Source organism: Adiantum capillus-veneris, chromosome 16 (assembly GCF_014529385.1).
Source record: "Adiantum capillus-veneris isolate H3 chromosome 16, ASM1452938v2, whole genome shotgun sequence".
In the NCBI taxonomy this organism is placed as follows: domain Eukaryota; kingdom Viridiplantae; phylum Streptophyta; class Polypodiopsida; order Polypodiales; family Pteridaceae; genus Adiantum; species Adiantum capillus-veneris.
In genome coordinates, this window is record NC_140946.1 from 144,067,967 (window position 1) to 144,082,929 (window position 14,963).

Consider the following 14,963-nt stretch of genomic DNA (forward strand, 5'->3'; position numbering starts at 1 on the left):
ATAGCAAGGGGAAAAAGTGTTCCTAGGCCCTAAATGTGTTCACACAAATCATTACTATTATATGGTAACAAGTATCCCATGGGAGTGATGCCATGAACATGCACTCATGTATCAGGAAGTGTCAAGATCAACAGAGTTGTCCTTTGTAGGCATATAAGCCAAGCTGCCTCTCATGCAGAGAGTCTCTCCCTGTCGTAATAATAATGCACCTTGATATGCTTTGTACTGAATTGGAATATTCAATTCCTTACAACCAACAAAGAAATCTATCAGTGAAGATTGTAGTCGCATATTGTTGTCCAATGCCCAAGTCAATCAAAATGCATATGAGCCATACGCATGCAATAGTAGTTGTGAAAGCTACCCTGCATTCAGCGTGACAAGTAGAAATGGCCTTGGTAGGATGCTTCTTGCTCAACCAAGGTCTGCATGAGCTACCAAGCAAACGGCGGCAATGATGTCCCTTGGGATGAAACAATATAAAGATGTATGGTACCACTCAAGTAGCAAAGATCTACTTAACTATCTTCCAATGTGTAGACCTTGGGCTATGCAAACATTTGCTCACCTACGAGACTACTTACTAAGCGTTTGGCCTTGTAATGTCTACATAAATGAGAGAACCAACATCCTATTGATGGAGATCGAGATCAAAGTAGTCTTTGGCATCAAGAAGACGAAGCTTCAAACTTGTCTCCATAAGCCATGTCAATGTACTTTCTTTTACACAAACGAAAACCTCCATCAACTTGCTTAAATTGTATGTCCAAATAATGATGCAAACGCCCCCAAATCTAACATTTCAGAAAAGGCATTCAAATCCATCCAATGAGCATGAGATGAGATGTCCTCTATGCATGAGATGTCCATGGCTGTTTACGTTGTCATAGATGCAAATCACGTCAATGTGGATGAATATAGGCTCTCAGTCAAACTCAACAAAGATCATGAGCCAAAGGAGGAGCAGATCTTTTGCGACCTACATGGAACTTGAGGAGACCGATCATCGTAATCTCACAAGACGCTCGTTGTGCAAGCTTCGACAACTACAGGTTAAGAGGAGCTTCAACATCCACCATTTGTCGTAGCGGTAGAGCATCGGCACAGGCACCTAAGACGTACGTGCATCAAGGTTCAGCTAGTGCCTCTACTGCAACGACCACCACTTCTTTCTAGGCCTAAAGAGCCTGAGTTTGATAATGAAGGAAACATCCTAAGTGGGAGATTATGGCCTTGCATTTACTCAAGCTGATTTTTGCAGTCAAAGCTCAAGCCCAAATAACAACCCCGGTTTGAGAGCGGTATGAAAACTTAAGTCTCTCTTTGTTTACATCTGAAGTCGATTCAAGAGTCAATTTTGGTCCTTGCCATTTGTCGGTAGCAACATGGCCCTTGGAGGTGGTGGTCCTTTTTGTTTTGCTCCCATGGCCATGGATTATCTTTCAAGAGTTATTATTTTTTGTGTCATCTTTACTCGCGTAATGCAATCATGATCTGAGGACACCCTTTACAAGTCTCCGGCTCACATAAATAACATCTAACAGAAGTTTCAATTACACCCACAAACAACAAGTGTCCAGTGTGCCCCTCTTACAAGAAATTAAAAGAAACAAAATAAGCCATCATAAACTTGCCACGTGGCACTAATCGACAAGCTTTATCCAACAGTCCACAAACGCTCCCAACAGTTTCATGCTTTTCCAAGGCCTCATGTAAGCCAAAAACAACTGCAGTACCTTTCTAACATACCTAAGATTGATGTCATTGTGTACCATAGAAGACAGACCCAAATATAAAACAGGATTCATGATTAGAATGGGGAAGAAATTGGCCCAAGCTTCCATCATTTAAAAATTTACATACAGGATACATGTTGACAAAAGCTTCTCCAGCTTTTCACAATTATACAAGCAGAATTTATCTGCGATAAGAGCGAACACTGCTTACTTTTCCCGAGCAGGCTAGGGCTAAAAGCTGTCTGCTTCATCTAATTCTGAATGGGCCATAATGCCCATGTTCATCCACTTTCAACCCTCAATTGGGAAAAAAGACAAGACTTTTTGAATCGTAATTTGCACGAGGAAGTGTATGTAGACCATCACAATTCTCTAACTCTCCAACTCCATCTGGTTGTGACCCTCTGTACTGGAGTTTATACCACCAATTCTGCTAACAATTCACACGTGGTTATCATCACAGAGCCTGAATTGTGTTGTTCAAGACCCACTTGAAATCGAGGCACAACACACTGGCTGAAGAGTGAAGAAGCCTTCATAGGATGCTTGCATAAAACACACCTTCCAGTGCAACCAATACCTGGTCCCAGGTTCCACAGAGGAAATAACATCTAATTCTCCATGCTCCACAAAGTCCAACTCGCTCTCTGCTGGATCCCTTTTAGAAGACTAAAGATGTTCCCACCAATGCCTATTTAGTAATAGCCTGTAGACCATGGTGCTAATGATATAAAAGGGGGTTCAGTGAGGCCATAACCTTGAACCTCGGAAACCCCTCTTCCAATCAGCGGCCATAATATCCTCTGTATCATGCCAAACAAATTCCATCTGAAAACACAAGGAAAACAATAAGAAAAAGCAATAGCAGGAGACTTAAATTTATGGACTTATGAGGTAACCAAATGCACCTGCCCAACGATCACTGTATCCCCCTCCGCAACCCCTCGTTCCTTCAAAGCTTTGTTTACTCCACTAGCAGTAAGAACGTGCTGAAACCGAGTGAGAGCCTCAAAATACCTGAGCAGCAGCAAGCTATTAGAAAAGCAGCAAGGATTGAACTAAACAAAATAGTCATGTGCCCTCAAAGTACTCACTCCCAGTTGGTCATTTGTGTGAACCGCTGAAGACCAGCTCCCTGCACTTGCCATGTTTTGGAAGCTTTGTCCTCGATGATCTCAAACTCTTCGATTGGTGCACTGCGCTGTCTTCTTATTTTCTCTGCAATTCCAAACTCACCAGAACCCTCTTTATCTGCAAGAACATGTGAAGGCCATAAGTGAGCAGATTTAAAATTAGAAGCTTCCTCACACTGTCCAGGAGTACATAATATGCAGTACAGAAACTACAGGCACACAAACGTACATAGGTGTCTGTAATTACTAGTTATATTTCCAGTCCATGGTCTCATATGCAGTATCCAGTGTGAGACCACAGTCTAATATACACAGTTTTTTGGTGCGACACCATACCTTGTGATACTGTACCACAATAGGCTAACATATTTGTCACTCAAAAAACAAAAGACCAGCTCTCAGATACATGATCAGAACTGTGGATTCCCAATTCTTCTGACCTGCGTCGTCTTCATAAGAGGAGCTTGGAAGCGATTGTAGAAGGGAGTATGCTTTGTTCACCACATCAGTTACACCCGCCTTTGTTACTGCACTTATGCAGATGGGTTCAATTCCTTTCTGCCTTAAATAGTCACGAAAATTCGGCCATCTTTCTGCCGCTTCAGGAATGTCCATCTTATTGAATGCCACAATGTATGGCTTTTCAGAGAGCAAAGGGTTGAAGAGCTGAAGCTCCAATCTTACTGCCTCGTATTCCTGCTCTGGCTGTTGGCTCATGCCATCTATCATATGCACCTGCATATAAAATCATAGATAATACGCATATCATGACAAAGAAGATACTCAAATTGAATATAGGTAAAGACCAGAACTCAGACTTAAGTCTTACAAGTTAGAACATTAAAGATTTGGCCATGGACATTGGAAACGGCAATGTTCAAAAAAAGAAGATCATGATTGCATTCGATTTCATTTCATAAGTAGAGAGTCGAGGCTCGAGAGATACAAGTGACAAACAGTAGTACAAAAAAGTAGTGCAACATTTCATAGTCTCATGGCCCATGGGTGCAAACTTCAAAGCATAAAGAGAGAGTCCTAAGTGCTCATATCACTCTCATCACCGGAGTTGTGGTCCGAGCTTGAGCTTGCCGTAGTTGCATCATCCTCATAGCTACTTGAAATTGTAGCTGATCTCTTCAAATAGCCGATTCCAGTATTAGAATTTACAGCTACTGATAAGTCGTCAGTTCAATCAGTGAAACTGAAATAGGTGGAAACTGGACTGAAATAGTTAACTGAACTGAAATAGTATACTGAAATGAGAAACAGACTAGATGACTGGAAAAGTGTTTACAGTTTCAGATTCAGATTCATAGTTTATGAATAACTAGTACAAGGTATAACAGACTGAAGCTCAATTGACTACATGATTACAAAGTGGAGTTACAGGCGAAGAGATTGTAGCTCAGGAACTGCTTAGGAGGCTAAAACCAAGAGAACCAAGAGTAAGAAGTCAAAAGACAAGCAGCCCAATTACAATGTAATGGGTTCTATTTATAGCCTCTAGAAGTTACTGTAATAACTGCCGTGTAATTACTACTGTGTGACCAATCCACTGTTCGACTTTCCGAGAGACAGTTTCCGCCCGCTAGAGCCGTCTTCGCCTTCTACATCCTTCCCTCCTTTCTTGAATTTTGGTATAACTCCAAAATTTCTGGGGAAAAAAAAAAATCCATCGTTTGATTCTTCTTTGGTGTTGAGGAACCCATTTGCCCGTTTGCTGAGTCGGCTGATGTTCCTCGGGAGTTGGCCGATGTTCCTCATGATAAAACTCCTCTGGAGGGGCTAGCTCTTCTGGTATTGCTAGCTTTATGCCATACTTCATGCTTGTTTAGTGCTTCACACCCCTACAATTGTGATTCCAAGGGTGCCCAGCCAAAGAAATTCCAGCGCCTTACTGGGAAAATCCACCATCTGATTCTGAGATGGAACTACGCAATATCCTTCCACTGAACCTGCTTCCTCTTGCCCTTCGTCTGTGTTGGTGTTTCAGAAGTCCCAATGCCAGCATTGTCCTTCTGGATAAGTCTGTAAATGGCCTCCTACTCAAGCTGATCCCGCCTTTCTGTGGTCATCTCCAATTCATAAGGCGTGAGAGAATGGTAGGTTTTGGTGTCGGGATCATACAGCATGCATTTTCCCTTTGTCAGACGGGTTCTGGCCAATTTATGACAATCCGAGGCTGTGTGGATCCATCCTTCTGAAAAAGGCTGATTTGTTTTAATCCTAGCTTCAAAGAGTATCTCAACCATTTCTCTGTACTGTGGTCCCAGACCTGGTTTAGCCGTAATATCCTTTTCAGGAATCTTAGAGGACTCCACAATAAGTTGCAACAGCCGATTTGTGATCTTGGTGAGACCTTTGAGCTGAATTTTCCATTGTCCCATACAGAGCTTGATCCTTTGCATTTCACCTTTCAGTTCCAAAACATCATTTAACTGGAGAGCATCATTGATCGACGATATACCTAGATGAATCCAGGATAAGCCCAGATTCACCCTTGAAGAAAAGTGCAAGGTATAGACCCATGGTAGTCACCCACAAGACGATATAACCATCAGCATCATTGATCAACGATTGCTAGGTTTTCCATTCTACAATGGATCGCTCATACCAATCTTGAAGATCATCAGTGATGTTATAGTATGTAAGCCGATTCACTGGTTTTGGATGTTGAGGATACAAAGCCGGAAAAACCTGGGCAGCTCAGTCTCTCTAGCAGGCAAGGCATACAGGAGAACTGGAGAATCAGGTATAAATTCTAAAAAATTTAGAACAGTCTGGTTCTCCTGCTGTATCATCTTCCTGGTGACTCTAACCAACTGAAACAATCTTCGAAGAGCAGTGGCCTGTTCCCCCTACTGTCATTCGAGTTTGCGGTCCCTTACTGCTGGAAGTCTGATCTTCAAGAATAGCTTGTACACTCTGGTCCAGGACTCCTCTGGCAATTTGCATTTGCAGTAGGACTTCTTTCAATTGATTCTGACCTCTTTCATACATTTATATGTAGGCATGTTCCCAAGCAGGAGCTCTAATTCAATAGCTAGGAAATGACAGTCTACAGTAGACTGCCGCTGCCAGTGTGCATTGACCAGCTTATCATCAAAGGTTAGTGCCCATTCAGGTACTCTCTCTAGCAACTGACTTCTGCTAGGATGCTCAGGCAGTTGGCACACCTCCTGATCATGGAAAACAGCTGATTTCCAATGTTGGACCATTTCTCTGGCGCCGACATATAGTCTTTGAAAGCGTTCCAAATCAGAAAGAAGAGCATCATTCTCCAGATACATCCTGGTTATCGGAGCTTGCTGATGTCTTAGCCTCTTGTTTAGTGTGATGAGCTCCAATGAATGTTGCTCATCACCTTTCAAAGTTTCAGTCACTGCTTTAGCTTTCCCTTTCACGTCTGTACTGTGCTATGACTGGTGTACTCGGGAGTCTTCAGTGTTGCCTGTTTGCTGATTCTCAGCCCCTTGATCTCCCGCCTGTTGATCCTTATACTAGTCTGGCTGGTCCGTGTTGGGCTGATTGCCTCCTGTGCAATGATCCACCAACACCAGATCTTGAAGGCGGAGATGGAGGAGAATCATCATCATCATCATGTTTATCTGCTGGTTCCTCCTCTCTCTCTTCATCCTTCTCTTCTTCTTTCTCACAATCCTCCCTGAGGTCATTCTGCTTATCAATATATTCCATAATAGCTTGATTTGCTAAAGCACTGTTATACTCAAAAATCTTATCCTGCAAATCACTCTGCATGGTTTCTATGAGCGCCTTCAGATTATCTATGTTGAAAATAGCATTGCCTGCTGGATCCAAAATATCAGCCAAATTATTGTATATGTATCTCTTTGTCAAAGAGGCTTTTAATGCAACGTGGCTGGTCAGCAGGGCATTAAAATCAACTCTCTTCATTCTCAACATAGTTTTAAATCTGTCAGCAGCTCTCTGAGCCTCAGCCTTTTCTTCACTCAATTGCATCATCTCAAACTCCATCTTTGACAGCTTACTTTCCAACGTCTGAATTGTCCAGGCTGAATGATTTTCAAGAATACTATGCCTCAAGGACTGTGCTCCTATATCCTGTTTTAACTTCACGACTTGTTGCTCACTGTATTGGGACAAATGATGGATGCCTCAGCTTCCACTAATGAAGTTCAAGTTGTAATTTGGTCACTTCATCAGTGGACACTGAGGCATCCATCATTTGTCCCAAGGCATGGACAATCGTATTCCAGGATGACTCGATTAGCATTGAGCAACCATCATTGACCGTTGCTGGGTCAGAAGCAACTGGCTCATAAACTATAACAGGAGCCATATATGGTAGTGTGGTATAGGTTTGTACAGGAGTAATCATCCTTTGAGAAGATGAGTTTGTAGTTGTTGTAATCTGCCCTTTTTGGTTAAGGCCAAAGCCATTTCACTGAAAGGGACAGTAGAATTACCTAGTGGACTAGCAGGTACCGGATCTTTTCCCTTATCAGTGTGGGTTGCCAACTGCTGAGCACTGGTCTTGTCAGGCTGGTCTTTTTCAGCACTCGTGGCTGCTGAACTCTGCTCAATTTGTTGGCTAGTCCCAACAGCAATCTTCACTATAGACTGGTCTGTTTGGCCAGTGAAGTCTGGTCTACTGGAGATTTTTCAATAGACACGGTGTTGACCTCACGTTCTAGCTGCTTTAAGAGAGCACTGCTCTTGGCCAATGTAGTTTTTGGTCTCTTAGAGCTGCTAGCTTCCTCCTGCGTGACCTTCCTCTGAGTAACAGGGAACAGGCGGAACAGGCCCCTCACGTTCCTGGAATGCGTTCCCGAAGGGGTCGGGCACTCGAAACGGAAACGCTGCCAATTCGGAACGCCAGCCCGAATGGTCACCGGAACGGCAGCCGGAACGGGCGGCCTGGCAGAACGTTTTTTTTCAAAAAAATCTGTCCGTTGGACAGAATTAAAAAAAAACAGACGGTTGAGTTTTTTGAACGCCTTGCAAGTTACATGGGTTTTGGGGGGAGATCTTCCCTATATAATAAGCCAAGGCCCTCAAGTCTCAAGGCAGTGAAGCAAGCCCCTCAACTTACCTTTCCTCTCTCAAGAGTCAAGGGCCAAGGCATTGGGCAAGGCACTCTCTCTCTCTCTCTCCCAAGGCGCTCTCTCTCCCTCCCTTGGGCCTCAAGGCTCAAGCTTTTGACACTTGCAAGTTGCCGCTCCACTTCTCCCTCAAGCTCCACCTCTCCATCTCTCCATCTCTCTCAACTCTAGACTCTCGAGTCATGATTCACTCATTCATCACCTCTCTCCCTCTCCCTTGGGCCTCAAGGCTCAAGCTTGAGATTCAAGACTCCACCTCTCCATCACTCTCCACCGCGCCATCATCCCCTCTCTCTCTCTCTCTCTCTCTCTCTCTCTCTCTCTCTCTCTCTCTCAAGATTCCTTCCTCTCTGGAGTCTCATCACTTATGGCGCAAACTTCCGCATCAAGTAAACGTGATCCCTTGGGTGCCAAGAAGAAGAAGGATGAAGCATCATGGTGGGATGAAGTGCATTCCCGAGTGTTGGGAAAGTCCGATGGTGCACGCGCATGGAAGTGCAAACTATGCGGCTTCGAAAGGCAATCCGGTACAACCAAAGTCCGTGCTCACCTCCTTAAGCTAGAGGGACAACAAGTAGCAATATGCAAGGAACGAGCAACAGTTGAAGGAATTTGAAGCCAAGGATGCCACCATCAAAGCCAACAAAGAAGAGAAAGAAGCGGCAAGGCCTAAACGTCCCGCAATTGACCCCAACAACTTGGTTTTTCCCTCTACTACACCTTCTTCAACGGTTGGTGGTGATAGCAATGCGACAACGACGGAGACGACGGCGACATCATTTCGATCGGCATTTTCAACGCCTAATACTACTTCGGTCTCCACCCCAAATCTCACCAACGTACCCTACATACCACTTGGGATCCAAAAAGGAAGGAGGATGTGGATGCAAGTGTTGCCCGCTTTTTCTATCACGATCACATCCCCTTCATAAAGGCTCGGTAAGACTTACTATCATTTTCAATTTTTCATACAATCAATCATCTCGATTCTCAATTCTCAATTAAATAGTAAATACTAATACCTTTGTGTGCAATGTCTAGGTCGGAGTACTTCAAGACCATGTGCATGAGGATAAGAGAGTATGGGGCATGCTACATGCCACCCTCTTCCGAGGCCCTCTGCACTACTCTACTCGATAGAGAGAAGGCCGTTGTGGAGATGGCAACCCTCAACATGAAGAGGCAATGGACGAAGTATGGCGTGACCCTCATTGTGGATGGATGGAGCGACACTAGGAGGAGGTCCATCCATGGCATTGTTGCCTATTCCAAAGGGGAGATGTATTTTGCCCACTCCCATGACGCCACGGAGACAGGAAAATCAGCAGATGTCCTTACGGGTGAGTGGGCCTCCGTCGGACCTTGTGATAGGTCTGGTCACCGATGGGGAGGCATCAAACACGGCCGTCGGAGCTATTTTGGAAGGCACTTATCCTCACATCACGGTGTCTTTTTGCATGGCACATTGCCTTGAAGGATTTCGGCAAACTACCTTGGATAGAGCCTCTCATTGCATCCACGTCCAAGGTGGTTGCTTTTATCAACAACCACAACATACTTCGAGCCGAGTTCTTGAAGCGGTCGGGGGGCAAAGTGCTTCTAAAGTATTGTGAGACCAGCTTCGCCTACAACTATCTAATGGTGAGCCGCTTTGTAGAGTGTCAAAGTGCAGTGCGGCAGCTCTTCATTAGTACAGAGTTTGCTCAGACTACCCATGCAAGTACAGTCGCAGGGATCATTTGTACAAGGAAGGTGGAGGATCCTGAGTTCTGGGAGTCCCTAAAGAGTATTGACAAAATGGTGAAACCAGTGATCCACTTGCTTAGAGTGATGGATGGTATGCAACTTTGCATTGGCAAGGTCTATGAAGCAATGGATCGCATGGTCGAGGCCCTTGAAGAGTATGAGCAGGACCCAGATAGGCTCAAAGAAATCAAAGAGCTTTGCAATAACAGGTGGAATGCCTATAGTTCACCTCTTCATGGTGCAGCTTTTGTGTTGGACCCAAAGTTCCAGGGTGCAGGGCAGGAGCATGATTCGGAGGTAAATACACATTGGAACACCATCTTGAAGAAGCTTCACCCTGAACGTGACATGCAACGCAAGATGAAGGATCGGCTTGTATTTTACAGGGATATGCGAGGATCATTTGAGACAGCCGATGCCCAAATTGATCGCACCAAGATTTCCTCCGTCTTGTGGTGGCAAGAAAATGGTTCAGATGGTCCCGACCTTTAGCGACTTACCGTCCGCATTCTCAGCCAAACGGTTAGCTCCTCTTGCTTAGAGCAATTGTGGAGTGTAAATAGCCATATTGCATCTAGAAAGAGGAACCGACTTGGAGTGGAGAAAGCAAATGACCTTGTTTTTGTCAGTGCAAACTTAAGAATCCTTTGTAAATCAGCATCCAAAGTGACAGATCCCTTTCTACAGTGGGAGATGGAGGTAGAGGCAGAGGTGCTTGGAGAGGCAGGAGGATCTACGCACGAGGATGAGCCTATGCAGGAGGATTGGGATGATATTCACGACGTCCAGGACTCCACTGCAAATTGGGAGGGGGGATGCTCTTCTGTCCCTACCTAGAGGTGAACTTCAGGCATGAGTCATGACTCATTGCTCATTGGTTTTTGATATTTGTTTCCTTTGTGGCCGCCGGCTTTTCCGTCTTTTTGTATTGCACTACCATATGAGTGATTGAGTCTTGACATGTCACCTATTGACTCTTACAATTGTTATTTAGCACTCTTAGCCTCTACATGTCTTTTTGTAGCGCCTTGGCTGGCCTTGTAAGCCATCTTTATAATCTATGATCTATCATCTTTTTCCTCCAAGCTTTTGTGTAGAGTATGGACTCTAGATTCTATTCTTCAACTCTGAGTTAATATTCTTTCTATGAAGAATCAAGATGCTTTTGTCAAGGATGATCCCAATACATGTATTGTGTGTGAAGAATGATCCCAATTCATGTATTGTATACTATTGCGCAATCGCGTGTAAGCCTTGGCCCTTAAAGACTAAAGAATCATTGCAGAGCATGCCTAAATAGGATTCTACTTGGACTAATGGGTGTGTGTGGCTCTCTACTAACATATAGGTTAAATCCAACCTAATTCAAGCATATTTTCAACTTACCGTTCCGGCCCCCGTTCCTGTTCCGCCCTTTTTTTTTTTTGGGGGGGGGGGGGGGGGGGGGGGGGGGCGTGTTCCAAAAACGTTCCGGAGGCCCCCGTTCCCGTTCCCGTTCCGGGTAACTTTGCTTCCTCTTCTAACCAGTAAGAGCCAACTAAGTGCTTGGGGTTTCTTCATCAGAGGATAAGTCAACATTGTTAGTCGCTGGGATCATTTTCTGACTCCACGCCATCTGTACTTGATGATGAGCATCTGGGGAAGTTGCCCACATCCAACCCTATGTGTCCGTGGACAAGCTACAGCACGACAAGGGTTCAGTCAGTCAAGTCACTCTAGATTAGAAGTGATCTGGCACTTTTGTGAGTCTATTCGTAGACCGTGCATGCCCAAACACTTAGTGTAGATGCATATCCTCTAGTTGCACATAGCATGATCATAAGCATTCCCATCAAAATCCTTCAGGGGAATTTAGCCTATTTTACCTATTTTTGACATTTTTCACTTGTTATTTTTAAGTGACTTTTGTTGGAAAGTAGGTAGGGCAATTTTGCTAAGTTTCTATATAAGCAAACCTAGACTAGCACTAATTGGTAGAAGAAGCAACAGGAGCCAAGCTCAGCAGGTAACTTCTCAACAAGAACTTGGTGGTATCCCCTCCAAGCAAAGGACTCAGCACCTTGGCATTTCCATCAAGGTGGTCATCGCCATACCTCCCAGATCCTAGCGTTTTGCATCAGCATCCTCGCCAATGAAGCAGCATCCCCTAGCGTTTTCACTCAGCATCAAAGTCCAATTGAACTTGCTGGTCTTCTTTGTGAGTTTATACAAAGGTAATGCCTGGGAAGCAAACTTGTGCACAAATCTTCTATAAAAATTGATATATCCCAAGAAAGAACTTAACTCTGATGCATTGCGAGGCGCTTTGGCCTGTTGGACACACTGAATCTTGTCGTTGGCCATTTCTATACCATTCCTGGACACTACATGTCCCAATAGCTGTCCTTTCCATACCAAAAATACAGATTTGAATGGGTTCAAACAGATCCGCTTTTCCTGACAGCACTGGAAAACCATTTCCAGAAAAAGTAAATGTTTTTCTTCTGTTGAATATACAGTGAAGTCATCCATAAATATGGCAAAGAATCGATGAAGAAATTCACTGAATATTTCCATCATACATCGTTGGAAAGTGACTGGTGCATTGTAGAGACCAAATGGCATAACCAGATACATAAATGCTCCCCACTCGGTAATAAAAGTGGTTTTACTCCGGTCCTCAGGAGCAATCTGTAATTGGTTATAGCCATTATAACCATCCATAAAGCTATACATCTCATAACCTGCAATTTCATCAAGCAACATGTCCGTGAAGGGTAATGGAAAGGGATCCTTAATGGTTTGAGCGTTCAGCTTCCTATAATCCACACATACTCTAAGCTTTCCATTCTTCTTGAGTACCACCACAATAGGAAATAACCAATCACTACTGGCTACTTCAATAATGAACCCAGACTTTAGAAGGTTATCAATCTCTTCCTTGACCTTCTTAGCATAATTTGGATTCATTCAGTATCGTTGCAGCCACACTGGTCTAGCATCTTGTTTCAATGGTATTCGATACTGACATACCTCTGGATCTACTTCTTTGAGATCAGTATGCTCCCATGCGACACATCTTTGTACTGCTCGAACATACGTCGGGCCTTCTCTTTCATCTCAGGATTCAGATGTTTATTGACCTTGATCAATCTAGGGTTTTCCTCAGAACCTAGATTCCATTCCTCTATTTCTTGATCATCCGGAAGCAACCAGATAGACCCACCACCCTTTCTTTTGGTTGACTCCTCAACATAATCCCAAGACAGTGCCTTGAGCTCTGAACTGTTATTCTGACTTTCAGTAACTTCTTCAGAGTGTGCTTGTTCAGAAACCACTGGTGTACTGGAATCAACTGGTTCTTCTGGCCTTCCAATCAGCTTAACTGGCCGTTCTCCAGAGTTTTGTTTAGTGAACTGGTCTGGAAATTGCTTCTTTTGCTTTCAGCCTGATCCTTGTCCAATAACACTGCGTTGAGATCTATCTCGGTTAATGAAAAAATATTCATTGCCGCTAGCATCCTCTCAATTTTCTTCACCTTATACTTCTGGCAAAGCTCTTCTAGTCGCCACTCCTTTCTCCAACTCCTAGAGTTGTTCGTCTGAATCTAAATTCTGCGACTGGCACCTTGTATTGTCAAAGTCTGGTTAGCATAGTCGTGAATAGCCTGTGTCGTTCGCAACCATGGGCGCCCCAGTAGCATCCCATATGCACCTTGCACATCTAATACTAGGAAGCTAGTTTTGAACTTTTCTTTGCCCACTCTTATCTGCATACTCTCTATCATACCAGTTGCTCGCACCACTCGATAGTCCGCCATTCGAACTTTGAAAGGTGCTGGTTTCAGATTTGTAATTCCTATCCTTTGCTGAAGATGTGCCCCCAAGATATTTACTCTTGCTCCTCCATCCAGTATGACACCAGATAGTGGCTCCCACTGTTTTCTAACCTTGTAATCTACCTGGATCACCGGCACTTCATCATCTCTGACAACAATCAAGTCAACTGCTTTGGCTTCCGCCTTAGCCTTCCTTCGCTGTCTGATGAATTTCACTGCTTCAGGCAAAGTTTTTCTAATGTCATCTAGCTCAACTGTGAGTTTCTGAATTCTGTCACAAATCTTGACATGAATTTCCTTCCTCTCATGATCAGAGTTGTTATCAGAACTTGAAGAATCATAACTTTCTGCAAAAAACCATTCCTTTGTTCTAGTGCCTTCAACTCCTCTATCAGTCCCTAATTCTTCCATCAGTCTCTGAACTGCAGTCAACATGGTCTCAGGAATCCCAAATCTTGACTAATCTGGTTGAGCTTTCTCAGAAGACTGAGCTGGTATCTTCTGAATGCCCTGAGCATAAGAAATCTCTGGCTGCTCTGGCAGCTTCTTGGCTAAATCCTCTGTGATTTTCGCCGCCAATTCTCTCTGCTCCTACCATTCATCAAAAACCTTTTCTTTACCCTTGGCCTTCCACACCTCTCTCTGCTGAGCCCATTTGCTACTTTCAGGACTGACAGGTTTCGCCGGCTTATTTGGGATTTCCTCAATGACCACCCCTTTGCTGCACGTAACTGCTCGTACAGGAACTGACTCTGGAGCTTTCGCCTTAGTAGCCGCAATAACATGTGTTTCTGGTCACCGAGCCGCAAAATGCCCATACTTATCATAAGTATAACAGTTCAGGCTTCAGTATTGGAAGTTACCACAACCTCGGCCCCGGCCAGTACCCGCTTGGTACCTACCGCGCCTAGTACCAGTACCACTAGTACCTGATTTCTCTTCTTGGGGTACATTGGTAGTCTCCACTCTAACTGGTTCAGCATTGGTAAATGCCACCACAGACAGATCTTTTTCCTTCTTGAAATGATGAATACGAATACCACAGTTGTTCCATAAATGGCCATAGGCTTTGCAGTAAGTACACTGTGGACATTCATTGGAAACATGATCTTTGGATTTACACTTTGAACACCAGGTTTCCATTCTTCTTATTGGTTGTCTGGTTTGGCTGATTTCAGCAATCTGCCGGGCCATCTCATCAATCTTTCTAGACCAAGACCCCTTCTTGGCTTTGTCTTTGCTCTTTTCATCTGAGCTACTTTCCGAGCTACTAGAGGTCTTACTGGAATCAGAATTCTCAGTAGAAGTACTGCTATTATTGGACCTCCTCTGCTTGTGACTCCTTTCCTTCTTTGCCTGTTGTTCCAGCTTCAAGGCTCGCTGCACCAAATCATTAAATTTCTTTGTTGGTGCGGGCACCTCCTATTCCCTAAGCTTTTTACTGTAG

General features: G+C 44.1%; 1 protein-coding gene across 1 annotated transcript in view; it reads right to left on the minus strand.

Annotated features, from left to right (window-relative positions):
• Positions 1-1,791: 1,791 nt before the first annotated feature.
• LOC147439995 (GTP-binding protein OBGC, chloroplastic-like) overlaps positions 1,792-14,963 on the minus strand; it is a 28,840-nt gene continuing 15,668 nt past the window's right edge. Inside the window, exons 3-8 of the mRNA XM_086485695.1 lie at positions 3,310-3,604; positions 2,831-2,987; positions 2,645-2,753; positions 2,494-2,564; positions 2,317-2,394; positions 1,792-2,166 (exon numbers count right to left, since the gene is read on the minus strand). Of these exons, the coding sequence (XP_086341821.1) occupies positions 2,109-2,166; positions 2,317-2,394; positions 2,494-2,564; positions 2,645-2,753; positions 2,831-2,987; positions 3,310-3,604 (768 nt within the window). The 3' untranslated portion in view covers positions 1,792-2,108. The remainder of the gene's footprint in view (positions 2,167-2,316; positions 2,395-2,493; positions 2,565-2,644; positions 2,754-2,830; positions 2,988-3,309; positions 3,605-14,963) is intronic.